The following is a 24,140-nucleotide window of genomic DNA, read 5'->3' as shown; positions in this document are numbered from 1 at the left end:
GTGTACCAAGCTTGCGTGTGTAGTTGGTGTTGCCTGCCCTGTATGTGGGGCGTGTTTCTGGGCAGTCGGGGAGGGGGGGTGGCCCTAACAATCAAATCTCCCTGATGATCCTAGAGTTTTAAAGCTGCTGCAATAGTCTAATCCTTCAGTTCAGTCCTGCCACAGTTTGTCTCTGCCACTGACCCACAAGTCTTTGGTATTGGTGTATGGCTCCTGAGACTTGCAAGTGGGCCCCTCTTCCAGGCTGTGCACCCCGGGTCCTCTGTTGAGGGATGACTGTGCTATGTCACAGGTGAGTGCCGTCCCCCCAGGGCAGTTCTGGGCTGCTGGGCTGTGTAGGGAGGCTCCCAGTCTGCTCAAATGATGGCTGAATGGGGCTTTGTTAATTCACACTGCTCCACCTTCCCAGCTCTGGGACATTCAGCTGAGGTTGCAGGGAAGGCTAATGTCCACGCCCAGTTTTGTGGTGTGTGCCTGTTATTTGAAGCACTTCCGTCACACTGGGTTGTCTGGGGCAGCTCTGGGCTATGGGGCTGGCGATGGGCAGGAGTGTTTCCTGTCCACCAGGATGGTGGCTGTGAGCGGACACCCCCCTTTTCTTGGGAAGTTGTGTTGTTTAGTGAATTTTCTCCGCCACTGGATTATTGCCTTTTGTTTCAGAGCTCTCTTAGTTCTGCTCTTGACTTGCCATGCCCAAATTGCAATTCTTTGAAGCTTTCTGTATTGGGCTTCTTAGAGTAATTGTTTTAGAAAAAGAAAAAAGGATTTAAAAAAAAAAAAAAAAAAAAAAAAAAACGGCCCTCCTCAGAGATCTAATGGGTTATTGAAATGCTAATAGACAAAGCAACCAGGGCCATTAAGGAAAGGTCCACAGGGCAGAGAGATCAGCTTTGCTTCGGGATTTGCATATGCGCCTCAAGGCCTGAGCTCCGCCCTTCCCCTTTCTGTGTTCACCAGAACTCCAAAAATCCTCTGCTTTTATTTTGGAGTTTTTCGTGTTGTTTTTTTTCTGTGCCTGTCTCCTCTCTGCTGGGCTGGCTGCTCTCAGAGTCTCTGGTGTCTGGTCTCAGTCTATCTATGGTTGGAGTTTGAATCAGTAGAATGAGTTTCCGATAAGAGCAGCCACTGCAGTTCTCCCTTCTCCTTCCCGGAGCTGACAGCCCCTCCTCCCCCGGGACTGAGCCTGGGAGGGAGGGGCGCGGGTCCCCTGGCCGCAAAAACTTACAGATTTCGCTGATCTCAGCAGTTCCACGTTTTCATGAGTGTTGTATGAAGTATGCCCAAAGACAGATTGCTCTGTGGTGTCCAGTCCACGCAGTTCCTGGCTTTTTACCTACTTTCCTGGAGGAGTAACTAAAACTTACAGTTCACCAGTCTGCCATCTTGCCCCGCCTCCCGAGATTATTTACTTTCACCACTGTCCTTCAGGGATGTCACAGAAGGGGTTGTAGGACTGTAGCTGTCCACTTTGAGGTGGTACATATATATCATGGAAAAATGTCTGTAAACTAGGCCCAAGTTTTTCCTTCTTCAGTCAACTGATTGGAGGCAGCTCCCCAAGTGGCCATAGCTGTATGCTGAGAGAGAGAATAAAAAGTGGCAGGAGTAGGGGCCTTGGGCTTTGGGCCACGTCCTGTGTAAATAACTTGTGCTTTCGGGGCCTGCTCAAGCTTAATCTTGTATATACCACTTTCACTTGATGTCAGAGTTATGTTGTGCACACCCAAATTCATGGCTTGGTGGTCAGACAACACCCAGTTCATGATGGGCAGCTGAGGTCTCATTGTAACTTGCTGGCACCATGGCTAATGTTTGGTCTCTTCTAAAGCTCAGTAGCAAGCCAAAAGCTGTTTCTCCAAAGGAGTGTAGTTATTTGCAGAGGATTTTTGCTACTCTAATCTATATATGCTTCTCTTCCCTTCTAAATTTTAAGATATTTGAGAGTAGGTGCTCTACTTGCTCACATTAATATTTTCCGTAATATATGAGATTGCAGATATGCTGTCTGTTTTTGGATAAATAAATGAAGTTGAAAAAGCTTCAAAGATGGGTCCTGTTCATTGGTTAGGAAAAATGCAAACCTTAGGTTATATCCCATGACTTTGCCCATGAGCTATGTGTCACGGCCAAATTAGTTTTCTAATATTTGAAAAAACTTTGATTCTGCAACTATGCACTCACCTGAAACAAAAGAGTGTCCAGGGTAGATCTGCTATCAAAAAGCTTCTTGCATGTCTACCATACCTTAAATAGAGACTCTTTATAAACTATTTCTACCTATCTAGTCTAGCCACAAATCCTGAAATTGAGCTCTGCCCCTGTGTTCGATATGGTTTGTTCTCTGTTTTTGGCACCAGCATGTACCACCACCTTTATGCTCTCTTGTTTTTTACTTGGAAGTATGTGTTCTCGACTCTCTTGCCTTCAAAGTTCTGGATGTGAGTTATGTGCTGTCATATGTGAGAAGGCATATATATGAAAGAAGTCATTTTATTCTTCCTCTAGCAGAAATGGGAAGATGAGTGAACTTTAGCAGATGTGATATCTCCCATGTGAGGTTTTCCGTGACTATGAACACCACTGCCCTCCCTGAGGCTGTGGGATAGCTCTGACACTTGAAGATAGCTACCTCCATTTTCCTTATTTAGGCATCATTAGCAACATCCCGATATTTTGTAGAACAGGCAAATCTGAAAGTATATGATAGCCTTTCCTGTTTTTTTCCCTTCTAGCCTATAGGAAATTGGAATTGTAAGCATTTAATATCTTATATTAAATCTTTTTCTACTTAAAATATGTAGATGGTTTCTGTTTTCCTGATTGACCTTAAGACTGATACAGCTTCCAATATGAATCAAATAAAGGCTCTAGGAATTACCAGATAACTGATATAAATATAAAATATTATTCATTAACATCTGTTATTAGAGCTGTAGCAAAGCTCTCTTGTTTCTAATTGTTTTTCTGTCCTTAAACCACCACTTGTTGCAACATATGTGATCTGATTCAATGTGTTTGCATCATTTTTTTTTTTTTTTTTTACCCTGACTCTTGCAACTTCCATGACCTCCCTATGATTGCTATACTCAGTTCCAGAAGCTCATCTTTTCTGACCTTGGGGTTCAGATTAATTTTTATCAAAGTTCACCTTACCTTCATTGATCTCATTTCTTTGCCAGTTACACTGAGTCACTGTCATCCATGAATATGTGACCCAGGATGCTAGTGTTTTTTTTTTTTTTCTTTTTTTTTCCATAAATAGCAAATATGCAAATATACTCTTTATAACATCTTTACATCAAAGAAGAATCAGTAGAAAAACATCACAATAGAAAATGAGTATAAGTCATAAACACAGAGTAATAAACATACAAAAAAGATGTGAAAAGCTGGTTAACCATATAAAGAATTAGGAGTTTGACTACTAAACCAATGAGATAATTTTCATATATTTTGGATTGGTAAAAATTAATACCCACAATACAGAGGCATCAAATAACTAACTCCTCCAGTGCTGCTTGACGGTACATGAGCAGAGTGGGGCTCAAGGCAGAGATGAAGTCTACACATGAGCCCAACCAAGACTAAGCCAGCTACTACTGCAACCAAAAACCCAATCTGCAACTATGTCTATTCTGATTATACATTTTGGGATCAAGTAAATGACCACTGGTCTTGCTGCAGACCCAGTGGACCTACTGTATGTTGATCTTTGTCAGGACTCCCTATTCATTGCCTTCCCTCCACATACCCTGCTTTCATAAACTTCATTTTTAAAAGAAAGTCATGCCCCTTGCTCATCTGAATCTTACTGTAAGGCAGGGCCCAAAGGTACAAACACTTTGGGATTCCAACAAATGAGAAATTTTGGCACACTGTCATCTGTTGCGTCAGTTTGCAATTTAATGCCTCTCACCTCCAAATTTAGCTTTGTGGTATTGAATCTGGACATTGTAAACATTTCTCCTTTACTAACTAGCTGAATAGGAAAGTTTCATCAATAGAGGTGACTGGAATAACCCTGGAAGGTGGCAATTGTAGGAAGACACATCCCTTCCCAGGTATTACCCTTCTATTCAGTAATTGCGATTGTTGGATTTTAAGACTTTTGTGTCTTACTATCCAATTATGAAGTGTTGTTCAAGAAAGCAAGGACAGTAACTCCAGCATATTTAAACTCTTGTGTAGAAAATATCTTCTGTTCTTTTAACCAAAGATTTAATTCAGGTTTTGTAATTCTACATAGAAGGTCAGTTAGGACCAATCAAAATATGAGAAATAAAGAAAATTTCCATGAAGAAATGTTTTATGCTTCCTGAGGGACAACTGCATTCTACTTGAGTGCATCTGACTTATAAAGAAGAAATTTGTGAAAATGCACAGTAAAATATTTAGGCTTTTTGATCTTCTCAAATCAGTAGTCTGAGACTCCGATGAGTCTCATTTTGTTTAAAAGTTATGAAATTATACATAAATCAGGACCAAAGCAGAATCTTTTGAGGATTTACAAAACATGAATCAAACCTTGAATATAATCTGTCTTTACGACCCCAGCAACAATTGCCTCTTAAGTTTGATGAATAAAATTGATGAATATTGAGGAATAATTTATCAAAAAACAACAACACTCATATTTATTCCCCTGTGAAGGTAGAATAACTCGCAACTTGAACCATAGTGGTTGAATTAAAGAGAGTGAGCCTACCTACCATGCCTAATAGCCTTAGGTCTCAAGGAACTCTACTCCTTCTTTCCCTTCTTCCCTGTCTTCACAAATTTTTGATAGCCAAACAAGCAACACTTTATGATAAGGAAAGTGACAATTGCCACACAGGCCAGCAGGAATCCAATTACATCCAGAGAGTAGTATTGTGCCCAGGTCAAGTTGAGGGCAGCTGGGCGAAGGTGCTTGGCTCCTTTGTGGCGCATAACAAACTCGATCCAGAAGACCACTCGGTCCAGGGGCTTTATGGGCTGGTCATGGTGGATTCTTGATAACTTCATGGCATTCTCCTTATAGCTGAGGGAAAATGAAACAGATGTCAACTTAGAGAAAGAACTAGAAAATATAAACAACTGAAATATTCATGCAGAGGATAAAAATGAGGGCTACATAAAATATATTGCCTTCTTCAAAGATGATTATACAGATCACAGACTGTGGGTTCAAATTTTTTGATTGCATAAGATTTCAAGAAGTATAGAAAGAGAGAATATCGGGGAGGAATAGAATGAGCTAAATACCAAAAGGGAAAAAAGAAGAAAGAAATCACTTGAGAATTCAGAACTTGAATTATCCAGGAGAGTTACTAATGGACTTGGTGACACAGTGCAGGATAGTATAAGCCGGAGAGAGGAGGCAGATCCCTGATGAGGTCCAGGGACATGTTTACACAGACCTGGTCAGGAGTTGGTATTGCACAAAATTGGAATTGACCTTGGGTCAGTGATTTAGTGGTTAGAACAGTGAAAGTGGGTTGCCTGGGTTTGACTCTTAACTCTGGTATTTGCTATCTGCTTTTTCATTTTCTCTATGCCTCACTTTTCTCATTGATAAAAGGAATTGATAGGAACAGTATCTTTCTTATATGATTATTGTGAGGCATAATGGATTAATTCTTAGAATTCTTAGAATTGTTCCTATCATGTAGTTTACTCAGTAAATGTTTGCTACTATTAGTTTAGTTGTCCTTCTTAGTATTACTATTTACAATCTGAAGATTGCTAAACATTTTACTTTGAGGCATTGCAGTTCATTTGTTTCTACTGTTGAAAATGATTATGGACTAATAGATGAGAAAGAAGCCATACAGCTACATCACTTATGAACTTTGAATCCCAAAGTGTTGTAACAGCATAACATTGTATCAACAGCTATGAACATGACTTGTCTCCCTGCTTTTTAAAATCACAGTGGGAGGGTTGAGGTTTTGAGAGGATGGCACCAGTCCAGAAACATTTTTGTAATACAGTATAGAAAGACTGTAATGAAGAAGTGTCTTAATACATGCAAAAAACTAGTATCATGCCTAGCGAACCACAAATATCAGCAAATGTAGAAATTATCTTCATTTTTCACTGACAGCAGTAAGTTTTTTAAAAATCAAAAAACAGAAAAACATCTATACTGGAAAAATGTACTTTTACATGAGTGAACCCATCAAATGAAAGGTATATTCCTTTATATAATAATGAAAAATAGAACTGATTTATGTGGTGCTCTTTAGGATGGGCAATAGGTGTGGTTGAAACAAATATAGCACTTCTTTGAAAATATAAGTTTCTACTGCACTATTCTTATCAATATATTCTCAAACATTATTATCAATATATTCTCAAATAAAATGTTTTATTTCCTCTAAAGTTATTTCAAAGCAAAATACCTGATGAATTATAATACTATAATAATAATAATAATAGTAACAATAAAACTTAAATCAATGTATAACTTCAGATAAATTGAGCACCAAATATTTCTTTTTTCAGGAATTTTGGCTTTTGAACTGAAATATTCCAATATATTTCTTCCAAGTCAATCACTGTTTTATTTTATAATTCCTCCAAATGAGACAGAAAAAAACACAACCAAAACACCTAAGAATTTGCATGCATTTATAAGTAGTATCCCTTTCTTCAAAAGTTTTAATTGGATAAATTTTAGATCCAAGGTGTTTACCATTTATCATTAATGGGATTAAAAAACTAAAATAGAAATGTTTGGAATTGTTAAATGTACTGGGAATTTGAGGTTGATTATGTCTTGCTGATTTACTGGGGAGAGGGACCTACTTTAGAATTGTTTAAAAGATTTGATGAATTCTCAATGTTGAAAGTCAATTGGTTGTGAAGATTAGTATTGTTATAACATTTGTGGTTCCCTGCTTCAACTTTGTTCTGAATGTTACCTTCTTCAGTGATTCTTTTCATTCTCCCTACTGAGTGTTCCAAAACTTCTCCACTTTCCTCAAACCTCTGACAAATCTTTCTCCTAAAACCAAGAAGAAAACCTTTTTGGGGACAACTTACACTGGGTCATTGATGACTGTCTTCAAAGCATTAAGTAGATCTGTGCTTGTCAATGTGACAAAGTCCAGACTCACTGCTGCTCCCTTGAACTTCATGTGAGCGATGTTATCGAATTGATCCCAAAACAAAGGAATGCCCACCATAGGGATCCCATGGTAGATAGCTTCGTACATGCCATTGGTTCCACCATGAGTTACAAAAGCTTTGGTTTTTGGATGACCTAGGATTAGGTAAAATTTAGCAAAATTAATTATATCTTACAAATTAAATAAGATGTGGGCAATATAAGGCAGTGCGTGAGGCAGTATTTTCTAGATAATAGACTATTGTCTCATGAAACTGTTTTTAAATTGTTTTCAGATCCCAGAGCAAGAAGTAACTAAGCATGTTGGAGAGGTAAGTGAAGGCTTCATGAAAGAAATGCTGTGTGCCTTGAGACTTGAAAGATGAAGGGAAGGTGGACATTGAAGAACATTCAGGATAAATGTAACATCATGTGCAAAAAGGGGTCATTAGAGCATAACCTCTTAAAGATGGAGTAGTCACTGAATCTGACATTTAGGGTGTCCAAGACAGCAGGAAGTGTGAGGTGTTGGTGCTGTAATCAGAAGGAGGTAAGGGAACACTTCATCATAAAATGTTTTATCACTTCATGATAATGAATTTGAATGTTTTCCTGTGGAAAATGGAGAGCCACTGATTCTAAAAGAATGGCTGCTAATGTCCACTGGCACTTGAAATACTACATAGGGGATAGGATAGGTGTGATAAGAATGAATAAGGGGAGCAAGATCATCTAAGAAGTTATTAAAAATTTCCAAATAAGAAGTAATTACACCTGAAATAATGATACTTTGATTCTGGCTTTAAGGAATGTGACTGTGTATAATAAAATTTTAAATCCTATATTTCTTCCTTTCCCCCTGTTAAGACTGGAAAATGAATATAAAGAAATTATGTTTTACTTTTAGGGTTTCCAATAATGAATATCTGATAAATTCATTTCCTGTTAAACTATTATCATCTGATTAGCTGTTACTTATGTCTTCAGTGTTTGTTATTCATTCTTACCAAGGAGGTCATTTTGGGGGATCCACTTATAGAGACGAGTATTGGGTCCTAAGGTATCTGGTTTCTTGCCATTGAATCTCCACAGAACCTATTAAGATGAAGAAAATGCTTTATTCCGTGAGTAGAACCACAAAGTTTTAGCAAATTTTACTTCTAAGTAGATTAAGCAATCATCTTGTCAAACCCCTTCCATGTGACAGATAAAGAAACGAGGTCAAGAGATGTTCAGAAATTGGAACTAATAAAACACTGAAGTAAATGGGAATATGCACACTCAATCTATTTATTTTTGTATCTGATCTGGTACATAATTATGAAACTAAGATAAATGATATTATCAATAAGAAATTCAAGTATTTAAGAAACTGTTAGGCCATCATTATAATTCTAGTGCAAAAAAATAGTGAATTCCTAGTGATCTACACATTTATTTTGTCTTATCTATTTTATTATACTAGCTGTCATCTTCCAAATTTAGTATTAAACTAGTGGGTTTTTTTGTTTTCATTTTGAGTGATATCAAGGGAATTTACTTATAGGCACTCGTTCCATAAACAATTTTGTTAGCTTTCTACATCACTTGATATACAAAGTTAGCAAATCTATGCAATCAGCTATTTGTGAGAAGTAAGTTAAATTATGCTGAGGAAGTAAGTATGATTTCTTTTGCATCACAAATTATAAAGCACTACTTCCAAGTAAATTTCAAGTGGCAATATTTGACATGAATCCAAAGTATTATCACTATTGCTAGGCTGGTCTGGAAGTTATTTAAATGTAGAAAAGAAAAGCACATTGGTAATTCATAAATAACAGTTTGGGTATTGGGAAAAAGTCCAAAATTGTGATTACATAAAATTTTGTTTAGCTGATCCCATTAACAAACTGACCATTATGATAATAGGAGTAGTAGCACCACAAAGCATTGACAACAGTGATTGACATGGCCTCCCATATCCAAATCACTTCCATGCTCAATACGATGCTGATTGTGGAATTCCCAAAGAATCTTGAATTGGAGTATTATTTACCAGTGGTTCACTTGAATTTGATATGTGCATGTTAAAGTGATTTCAGCGTCTTAGCAAAAAACTAACATAGGTGATTAGGAAAAGGCTAGATCATATAAGAATGTAAAGTTAAGTTCAAAAGTAAACTTGCTTATAATTGTGCCTAAGAGTCTACCCCTGAGTGCCTCTTTGTTGCTCAGATGTGCTGGTGCAATTATGATTTTAAATTTTATTCCTTTCTGATAATGCCTGCAGTGTGTGCACTGTCTTAAGGAATCTTGTAAGGGAAAGGAGCAAATGAAAGGACAGACTTCAGTGATTTCTGGGTACATGGCCATGAGATCATTATAATACACAAACTAAACACTACACCTCTTAAATATATTTCTTTCTGACCACATAATGTCAAGCTACAGTAATTAGCAATAAAAAATACTCTGTATTATTTTAGCCCCTAAAATCTATATTTTTATTTTCAACCTGTATTCTGAGAGAAATTAAAACTACCATAACAGTTTATCTTCCTGCAGAAAATTTTCATAATCAGATACATTATAGAGTTTGACAGACTAATTAACTGATTGTTCACCAGAAAGCCTTTATCTAACCTTTTGTGGAATCTGGGAAAGGGCTGATGCAACTGCATTGGCTTTTTCTTCTGTCATGTTACTGACCATTGACCCAAGAGTAAACACGACAATGCCATTTTCTCCAGAGCTCTGGACAAACTCTTCCATTTCCTGTGAATAAAGAATGTGATCCATCACAAAAGAGCAACATATAATAATGCAGTAAAGCATGGTTGCTTTTATTTGTCTTAAAGGTGTGATATTAACTTAAAATATATTAGAGTCTTGATTTCATTCATAAAGAACACTATCCTATGTGCTGACAGAATTCTTTTGCAGTGCCAAAGTAAGGACAGTTTCAGATACAAATTGTGTTGACTTAGAGCTATGTACTCCAGAAAAACATGCTCTTAATCTTTTTCCTTACTGATGGGTGTGTACCCATTGTAAATAGGACCTTTTGATGAGGTGAATCAGTTAAGGTGGGGCTAAATTGAATCAGGATGGGTGTTAATCCTGTTGCTGGAAGCTTTATAGAGAAGGCCACAGAAAAGGAAGCCATGAGGAACAGCCAGAAGCTGAAAGTCAATAGAACCAGGAAGAGAAAGAAGGTGCTACCATGTGCATTCCCATGTGACAGAAAAGCCAGGAACCCTAAAATCACTGGTCAGCCAAAAGATGCCATCCCCACAAGGAAGCAAGCCTTCTTGTTCCTGAAACCATGAGCCAATAGATTCCTTTTAACTCAAATCCATTCTATGCTACTTGTTCTAGGAGCTTAGAAACTAAACATAAATGGTAGAAATTATTTGGTATTTATTTATAAATACACAGAATTTATGGTCTTTATTATATACATAGGGTATATTTTCTTGGTGTTTATTCTGTCAGACAGCTATGATGTGGAAAAGATCCATGTTTCCCAAAGGAAATTTACTGAGGTTTACGTATACACTTGGTGTATGGCAGAAAAACCCTGCTCCGATAGACTACAAGATCTTTTTTATGCTCTAAAATGTGTAACTCTGGGATCCCAAAGGAGGAATTGTTTAAATGCTGGGGTAAAAGAGTAAATTCTGGATTTGGCTGCCAATATTGTTGGGGACACATTTATACTGTTGAGGGATGGTCTTTCATCTAACCTAGAATACTGGTCAACTAAAATTTTAACATTTCAATTTGCTCATCTGGTTGCCACAATTTATACATCTACATCATTCTTGCCATTTTATTTTAAACTTTCTAAAATTTCTAACCCTCTATATCCACCAAGCAACCATTCTTCATTCTCTCCTCCCCTGGATTGTGGTAACCTCCAATCTACTCTGTGTCTCTATGAATTTGCAATTTCTAGAGATTTCATATAAATGAAGTCATACAATATTTGCCCTTATGTGCATTACTTATTTCACTCAGCAACACATCTACTTTTAAACAACTGCAGAGGACATTGGGTTTCTAGGAGCAGAGAATAGAATTCTCTTTATCAGTTGGATATCCAGTTATTAAATGAGGAATTATATCTAAAGTGCCTTGTACATATTAGATAATGATAGTACTATTAATGTAACAAAAAATAACATCAATGAAAATAGTTATGACAACAGTTAATATTACTTTTGGGTCACTACTATATGCCAGAGACATTTTAAATACTTTACATGTATTTACTATTTTTTCCCATGTAACAACAACATGAAGTTGGTACCATTTTAGAAGTAGATTTGGTCTTCCTTTTGTGAACTTTCTAGTCTAATCTCCCATTATCTGTTGTCTAAACTCCTGTACCAACCTCCTATCTGATCTCCATTTCAAGTCTTGCTTCTCTACCATTCAGTTGAGGGGTATTCACAAAAAGAAAGCTAGTAACAGTGCTCCCTTGTTTAACACTTTTCATGGGTTCCCTGATACCTTTAATAGATGTTTCATCTCCTTAATATTATCTGGCTCCAACTTACCTCTCTAGAATCAGGTGCCCCTTTACTCATCCTCTTTCTATTAGCTTAACCTTGGAGCTCTTGGGTTCTGTCATTACAGTTCTTGCTGTTTTTCTTTTGTATCTCCTTCTTTGCCCCACCTCTTCTGCTTATTCTTACACATGCTGCAGGAGTCACCTTAATTATCAACGACTCTGGGTTACTTTTTGTGGTCCCTAATGAACTTTTCCTTAGTAAAGTGTTATTTCCTTATTATAACATATCTCACGCTTCATTTTTGTTACTTGCTTATTGTCTATCTTTTCAAGTAGAAGTATATGATATGTGCTGACAGAAATTGTCTCTACTTTGTCTCTCTGCATATCCAGCACTTAGCTCACCTGGAATACGGAAACCACTCTTCTCACATTCTTTGAATGAATGAGTGTAATGTTTAGTTTCATATGTCAACTTCACCAGGTGATGGTGTCCAGGTATCTGGTCAAGCAAGCTCTGGCCTAACCATTACTGCAAGGATATTTGTGGCTACTTAATAAACCAGAAGAATGGTTTATTAAATCATCAGTCAAGTGACTGCCCCTGTAACTGACTACACCAACACAGGGCATGTCTTCCTCAATGAGAGAATTCAGTCACCTTGATTTAATCCAATCATTTGAAGATATTTAAGGGAGAGACAGAGAGGACCGTCACTTCTTCTTCAGCTAGTCAGCAAAGCATTTCCTGAGGTGTTCACTGAATACCTTCACTGGAGTTTCCAGTTCACTGCCTGCCCTACGGTATTTGGACTCATGCACCCCTACAGTTGCATGAGGCACTTTTAAAAAAACTTATATTTACAGATATCTCTTGTTGATTCTGTTTCCTGAGAGAACCTTAACTAATGCAACTTGGTACAAGAAGTGGGGTGGTTCTTGAGAAACAGAATCTTAAAATGGGCTATTACAGTTAGTTTTCTACTCTGATTAGAGTCAAAGTCACTATTGACTACATTTCCAATAATCAAGATTGCACTAACAGTCCATGGCCTGAGCTGGCAATGGAGATATGCAAAATATCACCATTTTATTCTTTTAATTATACTCTTGTATGAAGCAAGGCTCTGGGTGACAGTATTTTTGACACCTTAACAGAGTTTTGAAGGGTTAAGAGGTATAATGATGTTGGCTGGTTGCTCTTATATACGCTGAATGAAGTTATAAGACACAAGGATGAGTTAAAGGCTCCATGTTTGAAACTTAAGTGCTGTATGAGAAATGTAAAGGCTTTTATGTGTGCCCAGAAAGAAAATCCTATTGTCACAGACTTGAGATTTCTGAAAACCAGACCCAGCATCTCATTTGTCAGTAACATATTTACAAGATAAACTAAAATCGCAACCTCACAGGGTGTCTGCTGTAAAGGTAAAGGCATTGATTGGAAAAGAATGGGATCCTGAAACTTGGTATAGGGACATATGGTTTGATAATAATGGCAGTGAGGGCATTGGAACCCTTGATTCTGCTGAGTCTTTGCTAGATGTACATGTAATGGTCTGCGCTGAGGAAACAGCTTCCCCACCTCCAGTCTGCCTTGAGGATACAGCTACCCAACCTCCAGCCTGCTTTGAGGAAACAGCTTGCCACCTCCAATGTGCCATGAGGAGCCTGTCACCCAATCTCCACCAAAAGATATTAGCCCTTCGGTGCCTGCTAAACTTATAATCACTTCCTCCGAGGAAGCAGCCCTCATTCCTCTGTCTGGAGAGATTAATAATTTTTCATGAAATGAAACTGCAATGGAATGTCCTGAGGTAAATTGTTTAGTGGGATACTTCTAATTATTTTCATGACCCACCCCCATCATTAGTCTTTCTTCAAGAGCTATAACTAGACTAAAGTCCCAAAAGGCCTTGAAGGGTGAGGTAAAAGGTGTGACCCATGAAGATGTACACAATGCTTCAAAAGAACTGAATGAGTTTTCCTGCTTTTATAGACAGAAATCAGAATATGTGTGGAATGGATATTAAGGCTCTGGGATAATAATAGAAGGAATATAAAGTTGGATCAGGCTGAATGTATTGATATGGGCCCGCTAAGCAGAGATTCTGCATTCAGTGTTGTAGATTGAGTGCTTAGAAATGGTGTTGAAGGTTTGTTTGGGTAGTTGCCTTCCACGTGGATCAAACGGTGGCCAACATTATCTGTAGTCAAATTGCCAGAACTACCCTGGTATAATGTAGAGGAGGGTATTCAATGACTTAGAGAGATTGGAATGTTAGAATGTATTTATCATGGAAGATCTGCTCACACACCCCTGAAATGTCCAGAGGATACATGTTTTACCAGGACTGTGAGGAATAAATTTGTGAAACTAGCTCCATCACCCCTGAAGAGCTCTGTAGCCACCCTTCTATGTAAGGCAGGTATGACTGTTAGAACTGCTGTCACTGAGCTGGAATTCTTAAACAAATGGGGATAATTGGATCCTGAATTGGCAGAAGCCCTGGGGCAACAGTTAATCACCAAAGACAAGGTGGGAGTGTCTATCATAATGGAAAACAGGCTCAAAGCAGCAGTCAAGATAATCTGATGCATAGAAAATTATGGCATTGGCTAGTAGATCATGGAGTACCTAGAAGCAAAATGGATGGACAGTCTACTAAATGCTTGTTTGATCTGTATAAGCAGAAGAATTCTAGGTCAAGTGAACAAAAGTCTACCTTGAATTATAAAAAAAGAGAGTCACAGCCCCTTAATCAATTCCCAGGCTTGAGACAGTTTACAGACTCAGAGCCCCTTGAATGAGGGGAAGGTTGTGTAACATTGGGGAAGGACCCTATTACACTGCCAAAGTTTATACTGTTAGTTTTCCTCCCAGCCTTCCCCAGGGGGATCTACAACTTTTACCAAGGTAACTGTGCATTGGGGAAAAGGAAATGATCCAATATTTGGGGGATTATTAGACACTGGCTCAAAAGTGACATTAATTCCAGGAAACCCAAAACAAACCTCTGGTCCACGATTCAGAGTTGTGGCTTATGGAGGTCAGGTTACCAATGGAGTTTTAGCTCAAGTCCATCTCACAGCGGGTCCAATGGGTCACTGGACTCATTCTCTGTTTATTTCCCCAGTTCTGGGATGCATAATTGGAATAGATATACTCAGCAACTGGCAGAATCCCCACATTAGTTCCCTGACTTGTGGAGTGAGGGCTATTATGGTAGGAAAGCCCAAGTTGAAGCCAGTGGAACTGCCCTGGACTAGCAAAATACTAAAGCAGAATCAATAACAGATTCATGGAGGTATTTCAGAGAATAATGCCATGCTTCAGGAATTGAGGGATGCATCCGCATTCAACTGTCATATGCAGTCTGTGCAGAAAAAAAGATGGTTCTTTGAGGATGACAGTGGATTATCATAAGATTAGCCATTTGGTGACTCCAATTGCAGCTGCTGTTTCAGATGTGTTATCATTGCTTCAGCAAATCCAAACATCCCCTGGTAACTGGTATGCATCTGCTGATCTGGCAAATGCTTTTTTCTCATAAGCTGTTACCAAGGACCACCAGAAATAATTTGCATTCAGCTGGGAAGGACAGTAGTATATGTTCACTGTCCTAACTCAGGGATATATCAACTCTCCAGCCCTATGTCATAATATTGTCCATAGAGATCTTGATCATTTCTCCCTCCCACAAAACATCACAGTGAAAAATTATATTGATGATAATCATGTTGATTGGACCTAGGGAGCAAGAAGTAGCAACTACTCTTGATTTTTTGGTAAGGTATTTGCATGTTAGACATTGGGAGATGAATCCAAGAATAATATAGGGGCCTTCCATCTAAGTGAAATTTCTAGGTGTCCAGTGGTGTGGGGCATGTTGATATCCCTGCTAATGTGAAGGATAAGCTGTTGCATCTGGCCCCTCCTATAACCAAAAAAAAAAGAGGCACAATGCGTAATCAGCCTCTTAGAATTTTGGAGACAACCTATTCCTCATTTGGGTGTGCCACTCCAGCCCATTTACTGAGTGATCAGAAAAGCTTCTAGTTTTGAGTGGTGACAGGAACAAGATGAGGCTCTTTAACAGGTTCAGCCTGTTGTGCAAGCTGCTCTGCCACTTAGACCATATGATTCAGCTGATCCAACGGTACTCCAAGTATCAGTGGCAAATAGAGATGCTGTTTGGAGCCTTTGGCAGGCTCCTATAGGAGAATCACCATGAAGAACCTTAAGATTTTAGAGTAAAGCCTTACCACACTCAGCAGATAACTATTCTCCATTTAAGAAAGTATCTTTGGCCTACTATGGGGCCTCCCTAGAGACAGAATGCTTAACCTTGGGCCACCAAGTTACCATGAGACCTGAGTTACCTATCATGAGCTGGGTGCTGTCCAACCCACCAAGCCATAAAATTGGGTGTGCACAGCAGCACTGCATCATGAAATGGAAATAGTATACATGAGATAGAGCTTGAGCGGGTCCTGAAGGCACAAGCAAGTTACATGAGGAAGTGGTCCAAATGCCCACAGCCCTCAATCCTTCCACATTACCTACTCTTTCCCAGCCCACAGGCATGGCATCTTGGGGAGTTCCTTACAATCAGTTGTCTGAGGAATAGGAAACTTGAGCCTGGTTTGCAGATGGTTCTGCACATCATGCAGGCACAAACAGAAAATGGACTGCTGTAGCACTGCAGTCCTCTTCTGGGATGTCCCTAAAGGACACTTGTGAGGGGAAATCCTCCCAGTGGACAGAACTTTGAACAGTGCACCTGGTTGTTCATTTTGCCTGGAGGAGAACTGGCCAGAGGGGTGTTTGTATACTGATTCATGGGCTTTTGCTAATGGTTTGGGTGGATGGTCAGGGACTTGGAAATAACATGGTTGGAAAATCGGTGACAAAGAAGTCTGGGGAAAATTTATGTGTGTAGAATTCTCTGAGTAAAAAACATGAAGGTATTTTTTTGCCATCTGAATGTTCACCAGAGGTGACTTCTGCAGAGGAAGATTTTAATAATCTAGTGGATAAGATGCCCCTTTCAGTGTATAATATTCAGACTCTTTCCCCAGCCACTCCTGTCATTGCATGAACAAAGTGGTCATGGCAGAATGGTTATGCATGGGCTCAGCAAAGTAGACTTCCTCTCACCAAGGCTGACCTGGCCATAGCCACTCCTGAGTGCCCAATCTGCCAACAGCAGAGAACCACACTCAGTCCTGAGTATGGCTCAATTCCCTGAGGTGATCAACCTGGTGGCAGGTTGATTATATTGGACCACTTCCATCATGAAAAGGGCAGCAATTTGTTCTCACTGAAATAGACACAATATTCAGATATGGGTTTGCCTTTCCTGCACACAATGCTTCTGCCAAAACTACCATCCATGGACTTACAGAATGCCTTATCCACACTCTTGTTATTCCACACAGCATTGCTTCTGACCAAGGAACCCACTTCACAGCGAATGAAGTGAGAGAATGGGCACATATGCGCAGAATTCTCTGTTCTTACCATGTTCCCCATCATCCAGAGGCAGCTGGGTTGATAGAATGGTGGAGTGGCCTGTTGAAGACTCAATTATGGTTCCAACTAGATGGCAATAACCTGCAGGGATAGGGCAGTGTACTCCAGGAAGCTGTGTATGCTCTCAATCAGCATCCATTCTATGGAGCTGTTTTTCCCATAGCCAGGATTCACGGGTCCAGGAATCATGGGGTGGAAATTGGAGTGGCACCACTCACTATCGCTCCTGGTGATTCACTATGAAAATTTTTGCTTCCTGTCCCTGCAACCTTAAGCTCTGCTGGTCTTCAAGTCTCAGTTCCAAAAGGAGGAGTGCTTCCACCAGGAGACACAATAATTCCATTGAACTGGAAGTTCAGACTGCCACTTGGCCACTTTGGGCTTCAAATGCCTCTGAATCAACAGAAAAGGAAGGGAATTACTGTACTGGCTGGGGTGATTGATCCTGACTATCAAGGGGAAGTGGCACTGCAACTACACAATGGAGGTAAAGAAGAGTTTTCCTGGAATACAGGAGATCCCCAGGGTGTCTCTTAGTACTACCATGCCCTGTGATTAAAGTCAATGGAAAACTGCAAAAACTCAATCCAGGCAGGACCACCAATGGCCAAGAAACTTCAGGAATGAAACTTTGGGTCACCCGACCGGGCAAAGAAACACAGCCAGCTGAATTACTTGCTGAGGGTAAAGGGAACATGGAATGGGTAGTGGAGGAAAGTAGTGATAAATATGAACTATGACCATATGACCAGTTACAGGAACAAGGACTACGATGGCATGAATTTTTCCTCCTTGTTTTGTTATGAGTATGTTTGTATTTGCCCAGAGAGCAAATATTTTTGTTTTCTCCTCTATCTTATCCCTTTATCATATGACATAAACTGTATTGTTCATTTCACAGTATTTAAGCTAAAACAAATCAATTTTAATAGTCAATGTCACATCCCAGAGTAATTTGGGCAGATAATAAAAAATATATTTACAGCCTCCTCCTCCCCAGCCCCAAGGATCTGGGGGAAGGTGCGGATGTGTTGGACATCCTTACCTGGACTGGTGTTGATGTTGTCACAAACATTGGGACTCGTGGTTTGATGTGCTGAGCCCTCGATCATGGGACTTTCCCTTATGAAGCTCGTTACCGCAAAGGAGAGTCTAAACTTGCATGTATTTGTGCCTAAGAGTCTCCCCCTGAGTACCTCTTTGTTGCTCAGATGTGGCCCTTTCTCTCTCTAACTGAGCCATCTCGACAGGTGAACTCACTGCCCTCCCCCCCTACGTGGGACCCTACTCCCAGGGTTGTAAATCTCCGTGGTAATGCAGCATATGACTCCCGGAGATGAATGTGGACCTGGCATCGTGGGACTGAGAGTATCTTCTTGACCAAAAGAGGGATGCAAAATGAGACAAAATAGTTTCAGTGGCTGAGAGATTTCAAATGGAGTCGAGAGGTCACTCTGGTGGACATTCTTATGCACTATATAGATAATACCTCTTAGTTTTTAATGTATTGGAATAGCTAGAAGTAAATACCTGAAACTACCAAACTCCAACCCAGCAGTCTGGACTCCTGAAGACAATTATATAATAATGTAGATTACAAGGGGGGACAGTGTGATTGTGAACACCTTGTGGATCACACCCCCTTTGTCTAGTGTATGGATGAGTAGAAAAATGGGGATAAAAACTAAAGGACAAATGGGGTGGGATGGGGGGATGATTTGGGTGTTCTTTTTTCACTTTTATTTTTTATTCTTGTTCTGGTTCTGTCTGATGTAAGGAAAATGTTCAGAGATAGATTGTGGTGATGAACACATAACTATGTTATCATACTGTGGACAGTGGATTGTATACCATGGATGATTGTATGATGTGTGAAAGTATTTAAAAAAAAAAAAAACCATAGAAGAGGGGATGGGGAATGGGATGTTTTGGGTGCTCTTTTTACTTTTATTTTTATTCTTATTTTTATTTTTTTGGAGTAATGAAAATGTTCAAATATTTATTGTGATGATGAATGCACAACTATATGATGATACTGTGAACAACTGATTATACACTTTGGATGATTGTATGGTATGTGAATATATCTATCTCAATAAAATTGCATTAAAAATAAATAAATAAATAAATAAATAAAGAGTCAATGTCACCCAAGGATTTGCACCCTATCCTGGAGAGATTTAGTTAATTTCTGGTTTTACATGGGCAACTGGGTATTGTTAGGTGAAATATATGCTTGTTATTGTTCTCAACTTAGTGATGAAGTATGATTTAAGGTAAGGTGTATAACCACCAAGTTGTCAAGGGGTGGACTGTAATGGTTAGGTTTATGTGTCAACTTGGCCAGGTGATGGTGTCTAGTCAAGCAAGCACTAGCCTAACAATTACTGCAGAAGAATAACCAGAAGAATGATTTATTAAATCATCAGTCAATTGACTGCACCTGTGAGTGATTACATCAACAAAGGCTGTGTCTTCCTCGAAAGGAGAATTCAGTCAGCTGGATTTAATCCAATCTGGTGAAGACTTTTAAGGGGGAGAGAGACAGAGACAGAGAGAGAGAGAGAGAGAGAGAGAGAGAGAGAGAGAGAGAGAACCTTCACTTCTTTGGCTAGCCAGTGAAGTGTTTCCTGAGGTGTTCATCAAACACTTTCATTGGAGTTGCCAGTTCACTGCCTGCCATATGGAATTTGGACTTGTGCATCCTGTCCAATAGAATTTGGAATCATGCATTCCCACATTTGCATGAGACACTTTTATAATAGCTTATATTTATAGATATCTCTTGTTGATTCTGTTTCCCTAGAGAACCGTAATACAAAGACTGATTCTTTCCTATGTGTTGGATAACTCCCCTATTTTCAGTCTCTCGGGAATCTCACCTAATTCTATAACAATAATGAAATTCAAATACTTGATGTTGTGGTTAGAAAGTGATGCATTTCTAATTTACAGGTCACTTTACCCCACTTCAAATATCTCTCTCTTAGTAAAGCACTCTGAATGAAGAATGCAGAATCATTCCAACTGGAAATCCAAAACAAATCAAAGAGAATAAACCATAGTAGATTTACCTTAGGCAGGGGTTTGGCAGGTTTGCAGTGGAGTCCTCCAACAAACTCAAAATGTGGTAAGAGTGGGCGAGGAAATTCAACATCCCAGTAGGTTCGAATGAACCACATTTCAGCTTTTCCCATCATCTCATATAATGTGGTGGGTCTTCCTGAAAGGAAAAGAGTGGGAAAAAAATGGAGAAAACTTGATAAAATTGTCATCTGAATTTACCAGGTAATTTTTTGAAAGAAGTTTGAGCAATGTAACCAAAGATGTTTAAAAGTACCTTTGCTTTGATAAAACCACAATTTATATATACATTCACAACCATAAACAATTATGAAGCCTTAGCCACCACAGAATTTAACATGCATTTGTTTTCTCTCCAAAGCTGCAAAATTAACAGATGCAAAGGTAAACAACTGAATTTTGACCTCCACAATCAATTAATCCAATCAGACCCTTTGTAACACCTTTCCAAGGAGTACTTGGACTAGTTTCCACCATTTAGTAAGATGGTCAATGGTCACAGATTCTTCAACTAAACTATGAGTTTCTGGAGAGTATGACTGAATTCCTTATACCAACTACTGCCTTTGGTACATGTTAGGAGCTCAATAACATTAGTTTATTAATTAAAAAATATATGCAAATAGTAGCTGGGGATTTTTAGAATCTATGGAAATAGAGATATGGGCTCACTTTTAAATTTTGGCTCTTTGTTTTTTGATGGAAACACATAGTTTTCCAAAAATACATACTGATAACTTGTATGCTAATCCTACAGTAAGACTTTAGATCACTAAAACGTATGGTTTGGAAGCATTTAGGGAAAGAAAGTGAAATCATTAATAACATCAAGTTTCACTAAGTACTAATTATACAGAATTATTTTAATTGGTGCTGTTAGGCTAACAGATCAATAAGATATTTTAGACACAAATTATAGGTTTCTGAGTCTGAGATAGAACTGCCCTATCCCTCACTGAGAAGGAATCCTTCAGGTAATATAGCAGGAGATTTTGATTTCTAAATAAGAAAACTGAGCTACAACAGGGGAAACAATTTTCCTGTACTACGTAGATAGTTATGCTAGAAATATGTGTGTGACTCCTCAGTCTACATGCTTATGTTCATCAGAACATTTAGTGAAGATTCTAATGACTTTTTTTTTTTTTTTTTTTTTTTTTAAATCATCATTTTATTGAGATATATTCACATACCACGCAGTCATACAAAACAAATTGTACTTTCGATTGTTTACAGTACCATTACATAGTTGTACATTCATCACCTAAATCAATCCCTGACACCTTCATTAGCACACACACAAAAATAACAAGAATAATAATTAGAGTGAAAAAGAGCAATTGAAGTAAAAAAGAACACTGGGTACCTTTGTCTGTCTGTTTCCCTCCCCTACTTTTCTACACATCCATCCATAAACTAGACAAAGTGGTGTTTGGTCCTTATGGCTTTCCCAATCCCATCTAATGACTTTTTAAAACATGAAAAAACAGTATAGTGGACCTCCTTTAGCTGCTAACACCTTGCCCCATCACTCTCTCCCCCAGCCAATACAAAAGAAAAAATATTTTTAAAAAAGTAAATAGGCTTAACTCACTGATGAATTATTCTATAAAATATTTTAACATTTTATATTTAAACTACTTTTGGATCCCGTCAATTGTACATTGCCACGGAAGTCCTGCTATGGAAACAAATAAAACCCATGAATGCAAAATGTGGTATAGTAAAATTATATGCAACAGTTCAAAGAAATCTTAAGTGCCTTAATTTGACAGATTATGGCTTCCTGGAGCTTCCTGTCCTTGTATTGGGGCACATGGTTCTAACTGACCATACAGTATAAGTCTTTCCATAGTATCAGATTGATAGATCAATTTATATTTTAATTTCATCATTGTACTTAACAAAAAATCAATTAATCTGATTTTATATCTTTACAAGCTCCTCTTCAAAGGCACAAGGAAAGTTAGTACTTCATGCTACCAATCAAAAATATGACTTACCTAGTACTTCACTGTAAAACTGATTCCAAGCCTTCACATTAAACATTTGGAACCACAAGTCAAAATAGAGCATATATAACATATTTTTTATCTTCTCCATGAATGTCATTTTATCACTTAATTCTGAAAAAATAACAGGAACATAGGAAGGAGGGCATAGAAGTCCTCCACTATATCTTTCAAAGTTATAGCCAGCCGTGTTCCGGATACTGTACACAAATGGTATTTTAAGAAGCTCAGCCAGCAGCTCACCACAGGGACCAACGGCATCTGCAAGAACAATATCAAAGTTTGTTGCTTGTAGTTTTCTCATAAGTTGCTTATTTGAAACTACATCTTCACAGAACTTCTTAATATAAGCATAATATTCCCAAAGGATTTCTTGAATTCGTGAATAATATGTCCAAAATGTATCTGTTGGATAATATGTCAATTTCTTCACCGATTGCATGGAAAGACTTTCAAAAGCATCTCTATTAAGAGACATAGGATAAACCTCAAATTTAATAGCAGAAGATTTATTGGGATCAATAAGAATAGAAGCTGAAGATGTCAGAACAGTGACCTCATGTCCCCTGTGAACAAGTTCATCCAGTATTGTCTTCATATTGATCCAATGGCTGAATTCTGTTGGCCACACCAGCACCTTTCCACAACTCCCAAAGGTAAAGGAACAACTCAGCTGTATCAGCACAAGAACTGAAGCCCATTTCATTGGCATCCTGGTTAAACGTGCTGCTTCCTTTCAAATTGCTCTTCCTTTTGTGACTGCTCATGCTTATATTGATGCAAAAATCAATCAAGAAGTGAAAATATAATTCTTACATGTCAAAGTAAACAGATTATATGACTAGTCAGAGCATGAAGATTCCAAGTGGAAGAAGCAATAAGCAGATAACTTTGGGTTTATATGAGTGCATGTAAGGTCTCATTTGTCATCATAAGGGCTCTCACCCAGTTAATAATCAACAACTGTATTAGTCAGTGTTCTTCAGATAAACACAACAGAGTATAAAAAGATGGATGGATTGATTATAAGATACGGCTTAAGCAACCATGGGGATTGGCAAGTCCAAAAGTCCAAATTCCATAGGGCATGCCACAAGCTAGAAACTCTGATGAAAGTAATGTTGAATTTCCCAGAAAATGTTGGCTGGCTGAAGTCATCACTTCTGGCTTTTCAGATGTCCAACTGATTGGATGAGGAGAATTCTCACATTACTGAGGACTATCACCTTTGTTGATTGTAAATGCAAAAAAAAAAAAAAAAAAAAAAAACAAAACTGATTATAGATTTGAATATATGTAAGAAATATCTCACAATAAAAATCAGGTCAGTGCTTGCTTGACCAAACAAGTAGACAGCATAACCTAGCCAAATTAACTCATGAACTTCATCATCACAGTCCACTTGTCAGCTTGGCAACCATACACATCTCTTTAAAAGATATCTAATCTCCAAATAAATACAATAACACTGACATATTTTTGCCTACAAAAAGTCCTGCATACAAATGAAAATGCGTTAACAATTTCCCCAGAATAGAATGCAAGTCCTTGGGTAATATTCACTCTTATCCTTGATATCTTTTAATTTAAGTACTAGGAGAAGAAGTTAAAACAACTTATGTGATAAGGGAACAAGAGAGTGTGGGAATTTGTAGCTGCATGTACCCCAAAGAACTATGTTCTGAAATTTAGCCCATTCTTATGGATGCAAACCCAGTATAAATAGGACTTTTTCATGAGGCTACTTCACTTAAGACGTGACCCACCTCAGTCTGGATGGGCCTTAATCCTATACATGGAGTCCTTTAAAAGAGAATGAAATTCAGACAGACAGAGAGAGAAAGCCATAGAAGCAAGAAGCTAAAATCAATGAAACCTTGAAGAGAAGGGAGAGAGCATCAGATGCCCCCTTTGTGCCTT

General features: G+C 38.4%; 1 protein-coding gene across 3 annotated transcripts; it reads right to left on the bottom strand.

The window, feature by feature from the left end:
- Positions 1 to 2,985: 2,985 nt before the first annotated feature.
- LOC119529466 (UDP-glucuronosyltransferase 2B4-like) lies at positions 2,986 to 23,067 on the bottom strand. 3 transcript variants are annotated; one of them, XM_037829909.1, is made up of 6 exons: positions 22,212 to 23,057; positions 20,199 to 20,347; positions 9,716 to 9,847; positions 8,098 to 8,185; positions 7,027 to 7,246; positions 2,986 to 5,020 (listed from the first exon to the last, which is right to left on the bottom strand). In XM_037829909.1, the coding sequence occupies exons 1-6, from the start codon at positions 22,930 to 22,932 to the stop codon at positions 4,741 to 4,743; spliced, it is 1,590 nt and encodes a 529-aa protein (XP_037685837.1). In that variant the 5' UTR covers positions 22,933 to 23,057; the 3' UTR covers positions 2,986 to 4,740. The 3 variants fall into 3 exon arrangements, with proteins under 3 accessions (XP_037685837.1, XP_037685839.1, XP_037685838.1); XM_037829911.1 differs by lacking the exon at positions 7,027 to 7,246 and having other exon boundaries at positions 4,850 to 5,020; positions 22,212 to 23,064; XM_037829910.1 differs by lacking the exons at positions 2,986 to 5,020; positions 7,027 to 7,246 and adding an exon at positions 6,543 to 6,988 and having other exon boundaries at positions 22,212 to 23,067.
- Positions 23,068 to 24,140: the final 1,073 nt, after the last annotated feature.

Source organism: Choloepus didactylus, chromosome 3 (genome assembly GCF_015220235.1).
Source record: "Choloepus didactylus isolate mChoDid1 chromosome 3, mChoDid1.pri, whole genome shotgun sequence".
In the NCBI taxonomy this organism is placed as follows: Eukaryota; Metazoa; Chordata; class Mammalia; order Pilosa; family Megalonychidae; genus Choloepus; species Choloepus didactylus.
This window is presented reverse-complemented; position numbering and strand designations above follow the sequence as displayed.

What these genes read in the sequence shown, in the direction of transcription:
- LOC119529466 (XM_037829909.1), bottom strand. Translation starts at nt 22,932, where the DNA reads ATGCCAATGAAATGGGCTTCAGTTCTTGTGCTGATACAGCTGAGTTGT. An exon ending in GTTTTACAGTGAAGTACTAG is followed by an intron (nt 20,348 to 22,211) that starts GTAAGTCATATT and finishes TTTTCCTTTCAG; the next exon opens with GAAGACCCACCACATTATAT. An exon ending in TTTCCCAGATTCCACAAAAG is followed by an intron (nt 8,186 to 9,715) that starts GTTAGATAAAGG and finishes TCATCTTAATAG; the next exon opens with GTTCTGTGGAGATTCAATGG.